The sequence below is a fragment of the Synchiropus splendidus genome, chromosome 1 (genome assembly GCF_027744825.2).
Source record: "Synchiropus splendidus isolate RoL2022-P1 chromosome 1, RoL_Sspl_1.0, whole genome shotgun sequence".
NCBI lineage: Eukaryota > Metazoa > Chordata > Actinopteri > Syngnathiformes > Callionymidae > Synchiropus > Synchiropus splendidus.
This window is the reverse complement of record NC_071334.1, coordinates 62,223,513-62,242,720: the sequence shown is the minus strand read 5'-3', so window position 1 is coordinate 62,242,720 and position 19,208 is coordinate 62,223,513. Positions and strand designations below refer to the sequence as shown.

The 19,208-nt window shown below is 40.5% G+C and overlaps 1 protein-coding gene across 3 annotated transcripts in view; it reads left to right on the top strand.

Moving 5' to 3' along the window:
- Nucleotides 1-19,208, top strand: part of LOC128758554 (WD repeat-containing protein 7) — a 57,465-nt gene that overhangs the window by 21,609 nt on the left and 16,648 nt on the right. For all 3 annotated transcript variants that reach the window (XM_053864631.1, XM_053864621.1, XM_053864613.1), the window contains 3 exons: nucleotides 3,462-3,572; nucleotides 12,800-13,027; nucleotides 18,157-18,343. In XM_053864631.1, the coding sequence (XP_053720606.1) occupies nucleotides 3,462-3,572; nucleotides 12,800-13,027; nucleotides 18,157-18,343 (526 nt within the window). The remainder of the gene's footprint in view (nucleotides 1-3,461; nucleotides 3,573-12,799; nucleotides 13,028-18,156; nucleotides 18,344-19,208) is intronic.

The following is a 19,208-nucleotide window of genomic DNA, read 5'->3' as shown; positions in this document are numbered from 1 at the left end:
TTCAGCTCGAGGAAAAACCCAAATAAAATGTCAAAAAATGTTTTAAGATGTTGCATCATGGATATACAGTTTCAAAATATGCTGTATCTTATCGTTGAACGGCTTTTGGAAACAAATTTCATTCAGCTTTATTTTGGCAATATTGCAATTGCAATTCAGCATGCCATTATTGTAGCGGGGGATAGGAAGCTGATTGACTGGCAGGGAGGAATATTGAACCTTTGCCCACTGGGGGGCCCACAAGTGATGATTGTTTACATGCACTCAAACTCTTTTCGTGTGTGAGAAGCAGCTGTTGCTTTGAACTGCAGTCAATGGTTGTCTTTTTGTTTCCTTCTGATTTGAATCTTCTGTGACACCAAACATGTTAAAATCAATTGAATTTGATTTTCACTTTATGAAGTCAGTGTATATTCAACACAAAACTCAACACAAAAATACACTGAACTTCTTTGAGCACCCACAATGGATAAATATGAAATATAGTTATGATCGATACATTTCAAGATGGAATATTACTGTCCAATTATTGGAGTCCAATTGTTGCATGAAACATCTCTGTGGTCTTTTTCTCCATCATTTTTTCTTCTTTTTTTGTCAATTTCCTAGTTAATTGTCAACATTTGCCTATAATTTACCCTTTGAATGGCAAAACTTGAACATAGTAATTGTGGTGGGTCATGAAATCGACATGCTTTAGAGATTTTCGTGGGGTTCAGGTTACTGTTCATTTTTTTTACAATTCCAAGCTCATGGTGGCTAGATTAGATTAGATGGCCTTTATTCGTCCCACAGTGGGGAAATTCAATGTGTCACAGCAGCCAATGACAGCAAAGACACTGACTCATGCCAAAGACATTAAAGATATAAAGCAAACATCGAAGATGTCCACAGCAAGCATCAGCGTATTGTATATAGTCAAGGTAATAAAGTGGTTTCTGGTTTTCTCTTTACATTGTTGTCACGAACAACAGACATGATAATAGATATCAACACGGTCACGGTCTGTAACAAAGACATTGTGCTACAACTGCTCTTCTTCAATGTTTTCAACTCACTTATCAATCAATTTTTAAAAAATATATATATTTTATACCTGCACTTGTCAGCGGTTTCATACGTAACCTCTTGGCTTGAATGAACATCTGTCTTCAGAGATGGGCAATGGAACGAAAAATATGATATACGTGCCACGTGTCTTATATCATTGGGTTTATTCACGTATAATTTGGTCAGATAATATCAAAACCAGTAAATCACATTTTCGATGGTATATCTCAGAGCTTCAGCGTGAAGCTTCTAAATCAAACAGATGTGTGGGAAAGTATAGACTGGCTAGTTATATACTAGAATACTTGTTTGGTTCAACAACATAAGTGAAAGTCATCAACAAGCGCATACATGAGTCAGGAGTCCTCGGGGCCGACTCAACATATCTCACCTGGTTTGTATTAAAAAAAGAGGAGGAGAAATTGAGTAAAAAGACAAGGGAGGGGGAAAGGAGGTCTTGGAGGTTAACAAGGCATGCTGGGAGCTATGTGTCATGGCTGACATGACAAGCTTGACCTTGGAGCAGAGTAGGCTGCCTCCTCCCCCTCCTGTCACCCCTCTACCCTTCCAAGCTCCTGTATGTTCCCTCCCTCACCACAGCAGTTGAGTTATAGGCTGCAGGCTTCGCTGCCTTCTTTATCTTGCCGTGTGGGGAGTCGAGGTGTGGAGGTCGGGGTGTTGGCTGGGCGTGTAAGTGTGTGTTCCACAACTGTGCAGGGGAGCTGAGCGTGACTCTTGTCACAGTCCTGCAATTAAGGTTTGGACACGAGACTTGTCCGAAGGCGACCCTGATAGGAAGAAACGAGAAGACACTGAATTTAGGGGACAGTTGTTATAACTACACAAACCCTCTCTGAGTGGACCCGCTGTCTTTGATCTGGCTTTACTATGTACTGTATGCATCAATTATTATTGAAGCCCATGTTTATCAGGTGGGTCTTTTGATTTATATAACATTTTTTTACTGGCCAAAGCAGTAAAAAATGTTCTGAGAGCATCATTGTTTCCATGTCCTTCCAGCTGACTATTGCTCATGGATAGCTATTTACAATTCATACATTCATATTGAGTACATGACTTATTTTACATTTTTGTTTTAGGTCTTTTTATTACTATTCACCAAATTCTTCCGACTGTTGCCAGACGTGTGTCGTCTCGCATGTTCAAAGTAATAGCCTCCTCTGCCTAACTGTGTGCTTGCAAGCCCGGCCGGCCTCATGCATGTCATGACATCTAATTGAATCTGAAGCTGACCGGTCGTGTTCATGCAAAAACAGCAGGCTGCATTTTATTCAGACCCATCAATTATGTTTTAATTAAGTTCAATTAAGCTTTTATCACTTAAATGTCAAGGAAGGGTCATCGGCGTGCGCCCAGCCTGTGTGTGTGTGTCTGTATGTGTGTGTGCGCGGGGGAAACACTTTGCATAGTCATTATGTTTACCTGTCAGCACTATGCATGAGTCGGTTAATTGGAACATGAAGCAGAATGCGAATCTGGATTCGTCAATGTAATTACAATCACTTTAATTACATTTTTTTTTTTTTTTATCAGCTCGCCTGAGCTCATCAACCTGATTGATGGCTATTAGCCTTGGTTATTACTTTCTAACCTCATTTAAATGTTGTTTTGACTCTGCGTTGAATTCTCCGGCTGCAGAGCGCCGCTGTGTGTGTAATGAATTCATTTGAACGTTTACCAACAGATTAGCGCGCCAAGGGCTCACTTACCTTTTGTCTCTTTGTTCATTAGCTGCGCATCGTTCATTAGCTTGACTAATGAAAATCCACTTGGCTCTTAATTGGCAATGCAGCGATAAGCACTAAATGAAAGCACTAAATATTGCCTGCGCCTCGCCATCAATTGTCCAGATAATATCATCTAATAAAACTTTCTTAAGCTACTTAACCGAGACATCGGGCATTCAGGTGATGATCAACAAGGTAATATTGTGAGCAGGCTATTGCTGCCTTACATTACACTGTAATTACGGCTTGAATTAAATCGGTGTTGGCACAAAGAACAGGGATACTTTGTTCTTTGACGACCCAACCGTCTCCCTTCTTGAGAAATTGTTGCCCCTAGAAGTCAGTGACAATATTCATGAGTTACTATTCTATTTCTGTTGTGTCTGGAGTGGTAATTCATACTTCAAAAGTATGCTGGGTTTTTACAGGGATATGCTATTGACTTCTGTTGAGCACAAACTGTTTGCAGTGTCACAATATTTTAAATGATTGAGTTATTTGTGGCATCTTTCAGTGCTTATGCGTTGTTTCTTTTCATCCACCTTTTTATTCGGAATTCATTTCCGAATTGAAAATAGGCCCAATCATGGATTGTATGATGCAAACTTGATGTCTAAATTTCCCTAGCGGTCTTTTACTCAAGTGTCACTTTTTTGTCAACAGCTGGGACAAATGAAGGCTCCCCTCCTGCCCCACCTCCTCCTGAAGCTCAACCTATGGAAGCCAAGGTTCCGGAGGAGGAAGTGGATGTCACGGATGATGACATCACAGCAGGTATGTATTTCAGGATTAGTTTAGCTGAAGTTTAGTGTTAACAGTCAGTAGTTTTCTAGCATTTGTCTGTTCAATCGTTTCTAAACACAAGTAAACCAGCAGCATTTTGGCTCCCACAGAACATAATCACAACACATGCAGTCCTTCACTACTGACCTGAGATGAGGCATTAACCCGTCTCCTATTTCATAGTGCTCCGCGTTGTGGTTACTGTTTTAAGGTGAAGATGATGATAGTGAGCTCTACATTTGCGCTGCTTAGAGAAGGTGACGGACTTCCAAATATATGACGCTGATATGGATGTAGGAAGTCTACTGAAAATACTGTGGTTCTTTCATTCCGTCTGATTCCCAATTGATTCCCAAAAGGTAATATAATGATTAGGAATGGGCGATAACTTATTATACACGATATACCCCCAAAAACAATCTCCACAATGACAATTCTACATCTCACGATAAATTTGATAAACACACGGCGCACTCGCTGCATTTGGACTTGCGTACATGAACATGACACGACAGTGATGGCGCGTGGTCTCCAGCTGCGTGGCGCTTGACAGCCGACACCGGCATGTGACAGTTGTGGACAGTTTGCTGGACTTATGGTTCACGATGGTAGTTTTAAACTTCATTTTAACACAGGGAACCTTTGATAATGACATCGGTCGACTCTGAGTCTCTGAATACACGTTTATTTTATTAGATGGAGTGGTCGTCGGCATTGGCTCATATTAACACATGCAGATCTCCTGCTGCGCTGGCGCCTCAGCGAAACGCCGTGGTGGAAAATATTTGGATATTGGACGGACCTGCGAAATGACAACATTTATCGCTGTAATTTTTTGGTCCATATCGGCCATCCCTAATAATCATATAAAGCTATAATAAGTCACGGGATTTTGCTGCTCACTAATTTTTCGATGACACTTTGATGTCTAGTGACTAAGTGGTCTAAGTTGTCGGTACGTGTAACCACAGTGCTGAGATATTTCAAGGATGGCACCTATGAGTTGTGGGAACTAAGTCAGGAACCATCTAGCTTGAGTATGTTTAGTGTCCATTGTTTTTAGGAAAGCATACCAGGGCCATTTCTGGCTTGTGTATGTTGCAACTGTTGTGATTGCGATTGAAAGCGGACATCCCTGCCAATTTATTGACTTATTCCTCTTTTTAAACTGTTTTGAATCAGATATATAGATAAATATATTCTCACTAAACGTTTCGATCCTTCCTCTATATTGTGCGTGCATCTTAGTGAGTCTGAGAGTGTATGCTGCCTTACCCTGCCCGCGTGCAATGTCAGTCGTGTACTCTGACATGTATGGTGTTAAAAGCTGTTTGGTGTTTAGAAAGCACAGACGCTCTTCGCTCTCACACACACGGTGGATAACACTTGCTCTAAAGCAACACCTGAATCGGAGGTAAAGCACACAGTTTTCCAGATGACTTATTTTTCCTGGATGTGACTGTCAGGCTGTCAGACTGACAGGTGAAGTGTGCGCACTTTCACAGGGACATCACAGGTCTGTTAACTTGACTCCCAGAGGAACCACATGCTCTCCTTTGACTCTCAAATTGCACTGTGTTGTATGTTGGCCATTTAAAATAATCCATCAATAGAGCATAAAGATTTAAGAATGGTAAGACTGCCAAAGGTTTTTTTAATAAATCATTTTTAAACATCTGTCAGTGCTATGTTAGTCTCCTATCAGTGTTCTGTCAGTATTTAAACCTATTTTTTTTATTCATAAAAAAGTGAAGAAATAGAAGTCAACAGCAGAATAGTCTTTCTGTAAGTAGTGTTACACATATTTCTCTATAAACGTATTGCTCAGAGATAGGAAGTGAAAAAATGTCTTGATGCCCTGTGAAAATCTAATCTAACCCAGACGCCTTTGTATATTCATTTGTTGAAAGTTGCCATTTTTCTAGCCTGTTGTAAAGAGCTGTAGCACCAGTATCTTAGTGGTTTCAAGGATTCAAAGTATTTATTCTTTTAATAACAATTTTAACCATTTAATCAGCAAAGTCATGAAGGAGTCTTTCAGTGAGATATTTTCCGTGTTCGTTACGCACTTTTTGCATGTTAAGCAATCTATACAGTATGTTTACAGATACTCAACATTTACTGTGACTCTCTTGCGGTCACTGCCACGCTTCGGCTTCCTCCCACTCTCCTTCTCCAAGAACAGTCAATATTGCACATATCTGACCATTTATCATTTTTTCACTGCTCATTTTTTCCTATTGACAGGGGTATTTTTCATTTTCTCGGCAAATCTGCAGCAAATGGCCCAAACACACTCCGAAACTCACCATAGAGAAAATGTTGCTTCCTGCAACTGTGACTGCCCTCTGTTGAAGAATCAAACAGATGCATGTTATTCATTTGCTTTGTTGAAAATGTTAAGCATAAATGTGCCTCAGTTTTCTTTAGGTGAGAAATGACTGAAGTCATTTGTTTTCAAACAATGTCGAATTTAATAGTGTAAAAGAAACATGTACTGTGAAGAAAACACACGTCAGCAACTGTAGAACCTGAAGGCTCTGGGTCATTACCACAGCATTTAACACATCACCAGAGCCCACAGTTTCTTCCACACATACATGCACTGAAGGTCAAAGATGAAGAGAAATTCAGGAATGCGCAGGTGACAACAGTTGTTGCTCTGTGCCACAGCTGCAAATCCTCTAAGACCCACACACAGAACACCGATACTGTGCTGTAATTATGTCAGGCTGTGTCTGGGGATATCATTAGGATCAACGGCGAGCAGGCTAGCACACGTGTGTACCCACGCTTGAACACACACATACACAATGACTGACAGTCTCTCTGGAAAAAGAGTTTGTTAAATAACTCCATAAATAATCTTAGCTGCAGTGCATTCATTTGTTGCTATAAGTTGATGGTCAAAATTGTGATCAAGTGCATGAGACTGATTGAAAATGAAGGTAACTTACATCTCCGTACTAGCACCAGGATTTGAACTGGTTGTCAATTCCTCAAACTACAATAAGTATTATTCCATTCTTTCTCATTTATTTAGGAGCAATAGACAGTCTGCAGTATGTATCATCGTCCCACACTAGGGGGAAGCCTCCACAAACACTGAACAGCTCATATGTTATGGGGGTAGTACTGTGGGAAGGCTGTGAGGGTCAAAGGTCTCTGCTGGACACCAACCCATCACCCCATTCTTGAGGCACTGTAGCACACAATTTTCTTCAAAGCTGTCCAGCCTATTGTCTTTCAAGGGCTCTGATTTAAGCCATTGCATGTGCTGTATCCTGTCCAGGTCCTTTCTATTTTAGATTTGAGGACGAGGTTTGTCATATGTATGGATTGTGTAGTGAGTGGAGATGTTTACCCTATCTCGCTCGCGATACAGATTTCCTTCATCCTCTTGCACCCCTCGAGAGCCGTCCATGGCAGCACACCAAGAGGTCAGAGGTTATAGTTCAGACTGACCCTCACCTTTCAGTGTCATTAGCTTGGTTGTGATTTGGTTAGCTGAAACGCTAGCCTATCCAGCAAATCTAATCTCAGATCCTGGAGGTCAGTTGGGTCAGATCACATTTCTCTCCTGCACAGATTGAACTTCTGGAGAAATGAACTCTGCGCAATGCGACTCGGACCGCTCTTGATTGTTTCCGATGATTGGGTCTCTGCTGGTTGGCACAGTCAGGAACTCAGCTGGTGTATTGGAATATTATTATATTAGTGGCAGAAGTGAGACCTTATTGGAATGTTGAAATACAAGTCTATTGGGTCGGCTTGTCCTGCACCATCCGCTTCAATGGCAGGTTTGTATTGTTCTTATTGCTTGGGTTGACAATTCATCCTGCCGTTAAGTGCCGTCACTTCAGAATCTGAATAAAGGAAATCTGGACGTGGATCTTATAATGTACACAGGTTTTTATTTGATCTCTTTGATCTACATTATAAATGAAGTGAAATGATTAACACATAAGATTCCTTTATTAAATATTAATACACAGCTCATATTTGAGAATGAGTGTGCAGACCAATTCCTTTTTTAAGGATTTGATGTGGAAATTACACAAAATAAACAAATCCACAAATCCTGATCAAAATTCCACTTGAGAGTATATCCTCCTATATCCTCAATAAGCCATTTTAAATAATGTAATACTTCTATCTGTACGTGTCAAAATATACCAGATGTTTGACTGAGCTTCGCATGCAGACATCAACAACAAAAACTCAAATGGTAATTACTTTTTTAATGTGTTATAAGATGATGTCTGATGCACCATTTTTAGATCCACAGATTTTTATCAAATGTCAGGTAAATGCTTAGTTTTCCCCTGTGTTTTCAACCAAAAATTTCGTTGTGGGAACAATTATGCTTTTTTTGTTGCCCTCAGAAATCCAATTGTCTGTGATGGCTGGGGGCCATCCGAAGAAGCAATCTGTAATAAAAACATTATTTCTTTATTAAGGCAGCTGTCTGACCACCTCAGAGTCCTTATTTGATTCATTAACATCAAGGGCTTTTTCATGACGCTGCATATCCAGCATTAATGTGATACCATCTCTGGGCCGTGAATATTGGTTCTCCTACACAGTTCTCATATGAACCAAAATGTAAAGACAAAAATACATGAATTATAAGGCTGTCGATGTCACAGAAACACAGAATCAACTGCTCTTCAGGTCCCAGATTGAAGCACTTGGTGAGGAAGTGTCTTTTCATCCTTGCATGCTTCAGTCTGGAAATCATTATAATGCTATTGAGAGTGTCACAGCCAACTTGAGATAGCAAACTGTGACGACTGTACACGGTTAGGTTTTCCACTTTTAAAGCTCGTCATATCAAATTAGACATATGATCAGTAAAATACAGTTGGTTGGATCAATCAAATGTGACAAAATGTGATCTGAAGAACCTTTCTCCCTGTGAAAACCACAAATATGAATTTTTTGCCCCAGAAATGTCCACAAATTTATTAAACAAAATAGTATCAATTGTCTATAAAATTATTATAAGTACACCTCTGCATAACATTGTATCCATGTTAACATGAAAAAAAAAAAAGTAATATATATCAAATTGCTATAAGTAATAACTATAAATAATAGTGCAATGTGCAATTACACTTTATTCTAGTACGGCAAAAAAGTATGTTCCCAGTGGTATATTCCCCCCCGGCATCGCCCCACTATTTAAGAAGGACTTTACCAAAACTGTTATTTTAGCTGGCCTTTCAACGTGATTTAAAAACTTGTCGTTTTGAGTCTGCACTTATGACACTTTCTTTCGCTTTCTTTAACCAGTCGTTTCTGCGCATCCATGATCCCTGCAGGCTTAATAGTGTCATCTGTTGCAGACACCAATTCAAAGTAGTGGCTGTATTTTCACCTAGAAATGAGCACCTCTCTCCTCTCCATCTCTTGTTTACGTCTGTGTCGCTGGCGCCTTGACACGTGAGCTGCACACATGCTGATAACGTGACTGATGTGTCCCCGCACGACATCATGCCCAAAGATTCAGCTGCAAAAAGCAAATATAAATATTTTGCTTCCTGAAAATAAACAAGTAATGGACACTGACTTGGATAAGTAACTTTAAATTGATTTATTGCAAATAGTAACGTGTCAGAATACCCATTACTTAAAAAGGTGGTTGGTTTAATTTCTTCTCTATTTCTGGCATGAATGTTGACATTTACGTTACGTGGCTTTGCTACTGGTACATTACACAGACTAGTGTTGCTTAGATGTCGGTACATTTGATATCTTCTTGTGTCCTTTATGTTAGGTTGTGTGTTATTTTAAGTTTTATTTAATCTTCGAAGCATCTCCTCAAGAGTCAAGTCTATGATGTTCTGCTCTGTTCTGGTCAAATAAGTTATGGTTCATTAATTGTTAACCTTGTGTGCATTTTCAAGTTATGTTACCGGCAAATCCAGTGTCCCGTGGTTGGTTTTGTGGTTCCTCATGGGCTCCCTCTCTCACCCCACTGCACTGCCAAAGGCAGCTCAGATAGCCTCTCTGTCTGTCTTAAGATGTTAAAATACACTTAACCTTCAGCGGGACTCCGTCGGTTTCGAAGGGCAGCTGCAGTTTCAGGACTCAAATCTTTTTCCTCTATCAACTTAATTGTGTTTTCCATTATTTCCTTCAGATTTTCAGCCTCCTGACATTTGTTGCAAGGACGTAGCCTGTCTCCCCCTTTTTCTCGGGCACTCAAAACACCAGCCCTCTTCGTTCATCCATTGTGTTAATCCTGAGAAATGTTCAGGTGGTTTTCGAACTACACCCCTTCTCTCATCTGCTTATTCTTCAGGCGTTAACTTTCTCTCGCTCTTCTTCATTCTCACATCACTTTCCTGCTGTTATTGATCCTCCTTCCTTCATCCCGGGTGATCAGGTTTTATCAGTCTCCTATTGATTACCAATGGAGGCAGGACTTAACTTCATGATGTGAAGAGGAGGTTTGGGAAGTTTTGGGGTATCACTATCCCTCTTAGGTTTTCTAAATAAAATGTAATTTAATTTTCTAAATAAAATAAATGAAAAGTTGGTGTTATTTATTTCTAAACAGGTTTAGTTTTGTATTTTAAATGTGTACTCAACCTCTCTGTAGCGTCTACACGCTCCACAGGTTGATTTCTTAAGCCGTCCTGTCCTCCTCTAATAGGTTCCTCTCTCTGTAGATAATGTCATTTCAGCCAAACCCTGTTTTTTCCTTTTTTTAAATGTATTATTTTTAAATCCCAAACTACCCCCTTTTTTATGAAAATGTGGCTGAGTATGGACGAGCAGAGTGGGGATCTCATCCGCCCCTCTCTTTGGGTTATTGAGTTATGTTTTGGAGCACGTTGGCCAACAAATAGGATTTACATTCAATGTCATTACAATAGATCGCTGGTTGCAAAGGAAGCAGATCGATTCGCTTCAAAAATCAATCAGTCTGTCCACATGAAAACAGCAGGGAGGTTGCAGGTACTAGATGCACCTGACCGCTGGCTTATGTAGAACTCACACAAGGATCCATGTCGTTCTTTTGTGAGCATTTTCTGAAATTATTTTGTGCTATTAACATTGGGCCTTTGAAATATGATTGAGACTTGAAATTAGACTAAAAGTAAGTAGTTAATTGTCATAAGAAAATAGAAGTTTTGTTTATTACAATTTTACATTCAATTATTAATGACAAACTAACCATTTTGGAATACAAAATACAAGATTTTACATCTCAAACAGTATCTATTTGTGCCAGGAGAACTTCCTTTGATGAAAAGAAATGTTTCAGATGATCACCAATACTGTAGTCAAGAAGTCCCTGGGATTATGTATTTATATTTTTTATCTACTACACCTCTAACAGGCATAGGAGGATTGTTTAAACAAATGGGAATAAGCCCCGTTTGTGTGTCGTCTTTAGTAATACATTGTTTAATAATGTAAACACAGTGTGTGTTAATATTTTCAGGATCTTTCCAGAATATTTTGCAAGAGAAACCATCCATTTGCTACTATGCACCTGACTGTTCACTCTTCAGAAAATGCAGCTCTACTTCTGTTGTAAATACCCCAAATCACAACGCTGCACTCCTGTTTATTGACATTTTTTTGAAAAAGCTCTTGCTTCACATGTGGTCCAATCTAAACTGCCTTCTGTACACACACTAAGAAATCAATCTGGGTTATTTTTCTCTTCACTACACAAATCTGTGTGTGTGTGTACTCGAGTGTTTTTTCAAAGGTGTCCCCGACTTTCACATTTGTACATCTCGCTCTGTTGAGGTCTTAAAAATCTTTTCTGAAAACCTGTGTACATTTTCTTGTGACTCTTTTGATGTTGCTACCAAGTTTACTAGAGATCTACTTGAAGGTTGTGAAATGTCAGCATCAGGTCTGTCGATCTATTCGTCTCTTCCTCTTTTTGCTCTCAATTTTTTTCTGTAAATCAAAACTTTTTAGTGATTCTGGTTGAAAGTCTCTCCTTAATTCTGTTATCTACTGGCCCAGTCTGGCCCGGGGGATGCATGCCATCTGTAATCCATTTATCAGAGCTGGCCGCCGGGCCTCCTTCCAAATGACAACTGGCCTTTAGCAATCTCATTATAAAGAGCACCGGGATATAGCAGGATATAGTATGGAAATATATGGGGGGAGGGGACTCCTGCGTCTGAAAAATGAAATGGCTTGCAAGCACACAGATATCTTACCACTAAGATGAAGAATTTATCCTTGTGTGCTTGTGTCTCTCATGTGTTATCACACTTTTCCAAGTGACTTGATCAGAATGCATATGTCTGAGAGTGTCTTTCCCCTTTTAGATTCAGATTTTGAGAGCGATCGCTGCGTTAAAGGCATTTAACCTGTCTTGGCACCAAAAAACACAACGTGGGTCACTTCTCCCTCACAGTGTATCTAAGGATTTTAGCCCATTGGATTGATTTTTAAGTGCAGAAATCAACAAGATGTGGAAGAGTAAACATCTGCATTACAATAATCATAGTCATCATGCAGAATGTGTTCTATTAAGCTTGATCTCCAAAGCTTTTTATATATTTCTTTGATGAGTGCAAGTCATGTCACGGTCCATGCCGATATCAATAGTTATCAATGCCGACATGACGGCTGAACAAAAAAACATCACACAGATCAATAGTAGCACATCTGTCTCAGTAGTCATCAGTCACCTGTTTATGTCTTAATGTCTCAATAACTTCCTCTTATGAGAAGGAAGCGTGCGTGTGCTCAATGTGTACCCACAACACGGCAAAAGCGTGTCATTGTTCAACTGGATCATTTTAGAAAGAAGCAAATGAACACAGAAATTAGGGGCTCTGGGCGGTGAGCTCTGTGACTAAAGGCTTCAGGGGGATAATGCGACGTGTGCCTTGGTAATGGCTCGGACCCAGACAATGGACGCGTGCCTGTTCACTTGTTATAGGAGGCTGCAGGAAACCCGCTGGGCTGTTTTTTTTCTCCTCAAAAGATGAAAACGAAGCAAAAGAAAGAAAGAAGCTGAAAATGTTGCCCGCATGTTCTCCCTCCCCACAAATTTCCTTTTTTATTTTGAGCGATTTACTTTGAAATGTAGCTTTAATTAAATTGTTTTGCAGTGCAATGTTTTATTGTTGTTATAGAAACTGTCGAATGATATAATTTACCTTTTCCATGTAACAAGAGGAGCTGTACGATTGTTCCTGGACTATAGAAATAATATTTTGTTTCTCCTATAGGCTGCCTCTCCAACATCCCACCTAACGCTAAGAAGATTTCCAACTCGTACGAAGAGCGCAGAAAGCAAGCAACTGCTATTGTGCTGCTCGGTGTCATTGGAGCGGAATTTGGAGCTGAAATTGAACCTCCGAAGGGCGCTGCCAGGGCTAGAGCTGGGGGACAGGCCCCGGAGGGCTTTGGTCTAACCAGCGGAGGCTCATCCAACTACTCACTGGCCCGACACACATGTGAGTAACACGTATCTAAGCTTGCACACGCACTGAAATTGCATGGTTTAGATTCATTCTAGTGACATAGTTGCAGAGCAGAGCAGAGCAGGTTCTTGTGGCAGAGTCTCTCAAGTTTGTAGTGCCAGTTGTGTAGAGCACTAAACTGGGTTGCGCTCAACACTAGTAAGTTCAGTCTGTTAGCATTATTCCCTGTTCATTTTATTTAGTGATAAACATTATCACAGAGAGGTGAGAAAGAGGCGAAGCATTAATATGGTTTGTTAAAGTCCATTTCCATAGAAGTAGAAGCTCATTTTTACTTCATAGATGAAGTCAGTCCTTATGAGGTACATGCATATTTAAAGTACTAATTTTCGATTTGGATTTGCATTTTATATTGTATTTGTTGTCAAACCTAAAGTTCAGCACAAATTAATCACATTTTCTTACTAATGGATTTTTCTTTTGAAACCTAGGACTAAGGATTTTTAGCTTATATCAGATCTCAGTGAGGAGGCGCTCACTCGACCTGGTATCCAGGAGATTATATAAACAGGTTTATATTTATATGTTCATATGTTGCATTGCATGAAATGTGTTGACAAAACTCTCTCTCCTAAACTCGTTCAAGTCCAAAAGTCTTGGTCCAAACTTAGAAGTACAAACCTGAAATGGCAGAATCTTTACTGAAGGATTAGCAGTGGTGAGGATAGATGGGATTGATTTTCATCTGCCAAGCCTAACACCTTAAGGAGTTTGCCACTGGCTTACACACACACACACACACACACACGCACACACAAACACTGCCATGCTGTGCCTGCAGCACTAGACCTTGGAGGGCATCTAACCTGCACTAAGCAGAGCTGCTCTTACATGCTGCTGCTCCTGAGCAGTGATTGGTCGCCTCTGGGGGCATCCACTTGGTGACAGACACTGTGTGTTCACTGATAGGCTGTGGAGCGTGATTCCTCTTACTTGGCATGCTCTATTGTGAGCACAACAGATGTATGGATTCAGAAGCCAAATGATACATTTGGTGTCAACGTGAAGTTGAATTGACAAGATTAGGACTGTGTTGAAGAACTTGATGAATCGATCTGAATTGATTTTACTGTGCGTGGCCCAATATTGATTCATAAAATGCTCAAAGCAATAGTTTGTTTTTCAATTGTCAGTAGAACAACCTGTGGTTTGAACCAGAATGTAAACATTTATGTTTTTAGTAATGTGCCATGTTAGAGCGTACGTCTCCTATTCACTATTAGTTGTCACTATCTTCTGTATCAAGGCAAAGTTGGTATAAATTGATCAAAATTCCCCTAATCAAGTGGTAATTTCAATGAATCGCCAATGAAATTGAATCGAGCCCCATTGAATTGAGTTGATCTGGGAAATCTGAATAAAATAATTGTGCATGACAATCCCCTCTCTTTTTTGTCTTGGTGGATCATTAAAACCGAGCTCATTGGCTGCTTTTCGTCTGTTGACGTCAGAAAAAAAATGCCTTTACTCTATAATTTGAATCCTCTTGGAAAAAATAATAATTTTCAGCTTCGGAATATTGCTTGTCTTGAGATGTATAATGCAGTACCACTGAACAACATCTCTAGGAATAGCTTGCTGTTTCCCAAAACCCTGTTAACTCGAGACAAATGCAAGAACTGCGGTGACATTTCAATGTATTTCTCCATTGTGTAAAATACAGTTTAGTCCCTCTGTAGTCTAGAGACTTCGATTGATGTTCATCTTAAAGTGCTCCTGTGAAATCAGAATAACCATTGCAAGAGATAGAACTTTTAGTCTGATGAAAGCAGAAAAAGAAAGGTCAGATTAATTAATCCAGAGACCAGGAAATTCAATCAGGGCTGCCGCACGGAGGTGCCAGGAGCAATTGAGTTTTGAGAGTCTTGTTAGGGGTTAACTGCACTGGAAGTATGGTGGAATAGAACCTGTGACCTTTTGATTGCCATTCCGCCTCTCAACCTTGGGCTCTAACATAGGAGCCACTTCTTTTGTGACATGTTTGCAATTGGAGCGGAGAGAGAGATGTGATTCTCTGCGCTTTGTTTTTTGTCGCTGCTTCTAATATGGGGAAAGCATTTTAAGGTGCTCATAAATGCAAATCTCTTAAGAAAGCGTTTGTAGAAGGTGTCAGACCACTCCTCTCACCTGCAGTAAGGGTGGTTCCCAGGGTCAACTGAAGAAGAATTTGTATTCACATCTCAGGAGGGGTTTAACTGCGAGGGAGGCCCATAACCATGCAGTGTCTGTAAAATCTTTTACTGTCCAGTAACCTGCCAACAGAGGCAATTATAAACGTCTGTAAAAACACTGTGGCTAATGACGTTTTTACTCCTTCCTCATGTCTCCTCCTGCTCTCACTCAGACTGTTGTTTTTTTTCTCACCCGTCCAGACTTGGTCTCTTACCTCTCTCCCCTCTCTGTTATGAAATTGAAAGATGGATTGGTGTTGTTGGCATCAGCGCCGAGCGTGTGATGAATGAGAGCTGTCCACCCGGAGACAGGAAGGGTACAGTGGTCTGTACAACGCTATAGATTTATGCTTTCATATGGCGAAAGGGGAAATGTAGGGAAGATGGAGCGGGAGATTGCACTAAGGATGGAAGGAGGGACAGATTATGACGGACAGAAGCGAGTATGTAGTTGGACAGAACGGCAGAGAAGCGTCTTCTACTGTCCCTGGACAATAATAGTTGGAATAAATGTCAAAATACTAGGAGTCCCTCAGAGCTGTTCACACTGGCATTTTTAGAGCACCAGGAGAGATGATGGTAACAAGTAGTTTTACAGTCTTGAGTTGGCTCGTACGAATGGAAAAACAGCAACACAACCCTTTTTTAAATTTCTATTTACCTTGCTCCTGTCTGTTATGAGAATGTGATGTCACAAATGACCATGTTCCTCGGTGACATCCATGCCACATTACCCGTGGTCATTCAAGATGTCCTGTCACTCACCCTGTTGCTGAGATTTTCTTTGATTCAAAGTGTGAGGCCTGTCTGTTTTTAACCAAAATCTATCATAAATTTTCAGATGATACCAGGGACATAGAGAACATGATGTCGTGGCCTTGCTATCATCCTATAGGTGTCATTCTCTATGAAAAAAAAAAAACCTTGTTCTCATTGCATCATTTTTATGATGCACAGTAGCTCACTGGTTTAATTCCCTCATTTTCTCTTCCTCTGCTATGTGAGCTGGCCGTGGTCCCCTAACCAAGTCCCCACCATTGATTTACCTTCAGTTCTCATTTAAGACTTGAGCTGAAGGTGGAGGGGACAGAGTTGTGCGCCTGTTAGTGCTCAACTCTGCCTGGTGAACTTTAGACACCGCAATCTGTTCTTCCCTTTGCTTTCCTTTCCCGCTGTCCTCCTCTCTTCCATCACCACACCTACCTCTTCTCGCTCTAATTACCCCCTCCATGTTAATGTGGCATGTTTACTGCTCTAACTAACAACCCATTATAGCCCGGTCAATAGTGATCGCTTTATTTTGGACCTCTGCTTTATTTTAAACAGAGATGTCCAGGCTAATAAAATTGACTTGGAGACTCCACGGCTCGTACTTTTCCTGCAAGGATTTTTGACCACCTTTAGACTGGATTAATTAGTTGGCCGTCCAATGAAAATCATGAGAAATGGATTTAAAAAATCTGGATTCTAGTGATTTACATACTAAACAAGCCAAGCCCATCCACAGACTGTCCCGTGCTGTTGGCCTCATCCTTCACCCCGTGACCACATCACTCCCTTGTCAACCTCTAGTTCAGTGTGAAATGCTGCATATTCATGCCCAGGATTCAAGTTTGACTGCTGGTCTTTGGCCCCGTGACCTCTGAAGCACACACCTCCCCCTGCTGATCCTCCCACGCACACCCACGTCCAGTTTATATACCAATAGTCTGTTTATGTGAAACAAATCAGCGGTCTGTTGGTTTGATTGATTTCCTGTCTCAGCGAGACAGGCAGCTAATAATCAAATTGGATAGCTCAATAGAAACTTTCTGACTCCTCATCACCGTATTTCAAACTAACTAAACTAACGTGTTGTTTGTGGTAAAAGATCACACAATATGAAGTGACATTCAAGGTGTAAAGGTTCTGGAATAACAGTAACATGCTGGAGAATAAGAATAATAATGCCTTGATTTTGTTTGTTGACTTGCTATTTCTATAAAGCCACTGCAGTAAAAAGTCATGTATGCACGTGTATCTCACTGAGCAATGTTTTCCGTGGTCTGGCTCCTTATTCTCCATCTCAGCAGCCCATCTATTGGCTGTAGACCAACAAAGAAGCACTCCTGCCATTTAAGGAAGGTTAATGATGAAATGTCAGAAGATACAGATGATGGGATTAGTTCTGGGATCTTTAGCACACCCACAGGATTATAAATACTTAAAGTTAATGATCTGTAATGTATTATATCTTGATATTATTGAGCATTAACATTTCACGTGAAAAGGCAGTAAATGGTATTGATCCTGCAGAGCAGACTGGAGATGAAAATAGGAGCCCGATGTTGAACATTAGATGTGTGTGACTTTGAGAATGTTTCTCCTTCGATTCCGCTGGTTGATTTGATCCCGCAATCATATTGGAAATGGCGTAGGACAATCTGCAAAAATAAGCAGCAAATACGTTATTTTTCATGAGTAGGCTTTCTAAAATCCACTTACGTGCTGCTTTGTCCTTATTTTCTCTTCACAACGTCTCTGTGAGCCATTTTGTGACAAATCTGCTAGGCTTTGGATTTCAGGCTCCACTGGGTAAGATGGGGAGAAGCGCATGTGTGTGTGTGTCCGTACGCGCACGTGTGCTCGTGCAAGCCTGTATGTTTGGGGGAAGGGGTTCTTAATGGTCAGTGTGTCCCCACTGAGACTGGCTCAAATGTCAGGTCATCTATGAACTGACCTCTCTCCATCTCTCTTTATCCTTTGTGTGTGTGTTAGATTTGGTGTTGTTGAACAACAGCCATCAAAAATAGATGTATTTATTATTTAATTTAAACAAACTGATATAAAGATCCTAAAATGTTGATGATTGTTTTTGCCACGTCGTTCTTTAATGTAAACAAAAAAAGCTGTTGTACAGCCAACATTGGATTTTATGTCTGTTGTTCGCAGGTAAGGCGCTGACCTTCCTGCTTCTGCAGCCACCAAGCCCCAAGCTACCACCCCACAGCACAATCCGTCGCACTGCCATCGATTTGATTGGCCGAGGCTTCACCGTCTGGGAGCCGTACATGGACGTTTCGGCTGTGCTCCTGGGACTTCTGGAGCTCTGCGCGGATGCTGAGAAGCAGCTGGCCAAGTGAGTTCAAACATATAGAAGCATCAGCCACATTCTGAAAATTGTTGCCTGAAAAAATGGCACTCACCTCCCTTTATTTAATATCGTATATAAATTATAACTTATTAAATGGACAAGTCCATAACATCCTAATAAACACACAGTATGTTGTTAATATGGGATTCATCAGAACTCAAAAATGCTGTTTTAGCATGGAATTGAAAGACCGAGACGTAATGAAGGTTTTCTCATTATTCACTCTTAATCTTATTTCTCATACCGAGGCCACTTACTGTTCACAGTCACTCCACTAGCATTAGCCACACTGGCATGCTCACTTCTCCTTCATACTTCATATTTTCCGCGCTTTGATTTGCTATGTTACACAGTAGTTTTGTTTTACCAGCACACATTAATTTTCTCTTATAAAACAAGTCAGTTTCACAAGACCATGTGCATTATGTATGTGGCGTGTGCATTGGTGCCCCTGCATCCATGTGTTTCCATTAAAACATCTCACCGTGACTTAGTTCAAGCGTCAAAAAGTAAGTGACAAAACAAGCAGAAAACTTGAATCTCAGAGCTCTATCAAGTTTATGTTACCAAAATGTTCAGTGCTTGTGTGACACTGATTTTGTTCATGAAACCTGATAGAATCTTACAGTGCTGGATGAGCGGCACTTAAGACAGAGTGACAATTTATTTACATAGAGTAATGATTTTCTGCCTTTCACTGTGACTACTAATCCAGTGTTGCCATCCTCAGGGATCTAGTAGTGTTTACTCTTTCCCTGCTCCCCCCTATTCCCCGGACTGGTAGAAATTATAGACAGTAGGTCAGAGGGCAACCATACAACCATAAGGACGATGTAGTTGAATTAAAATG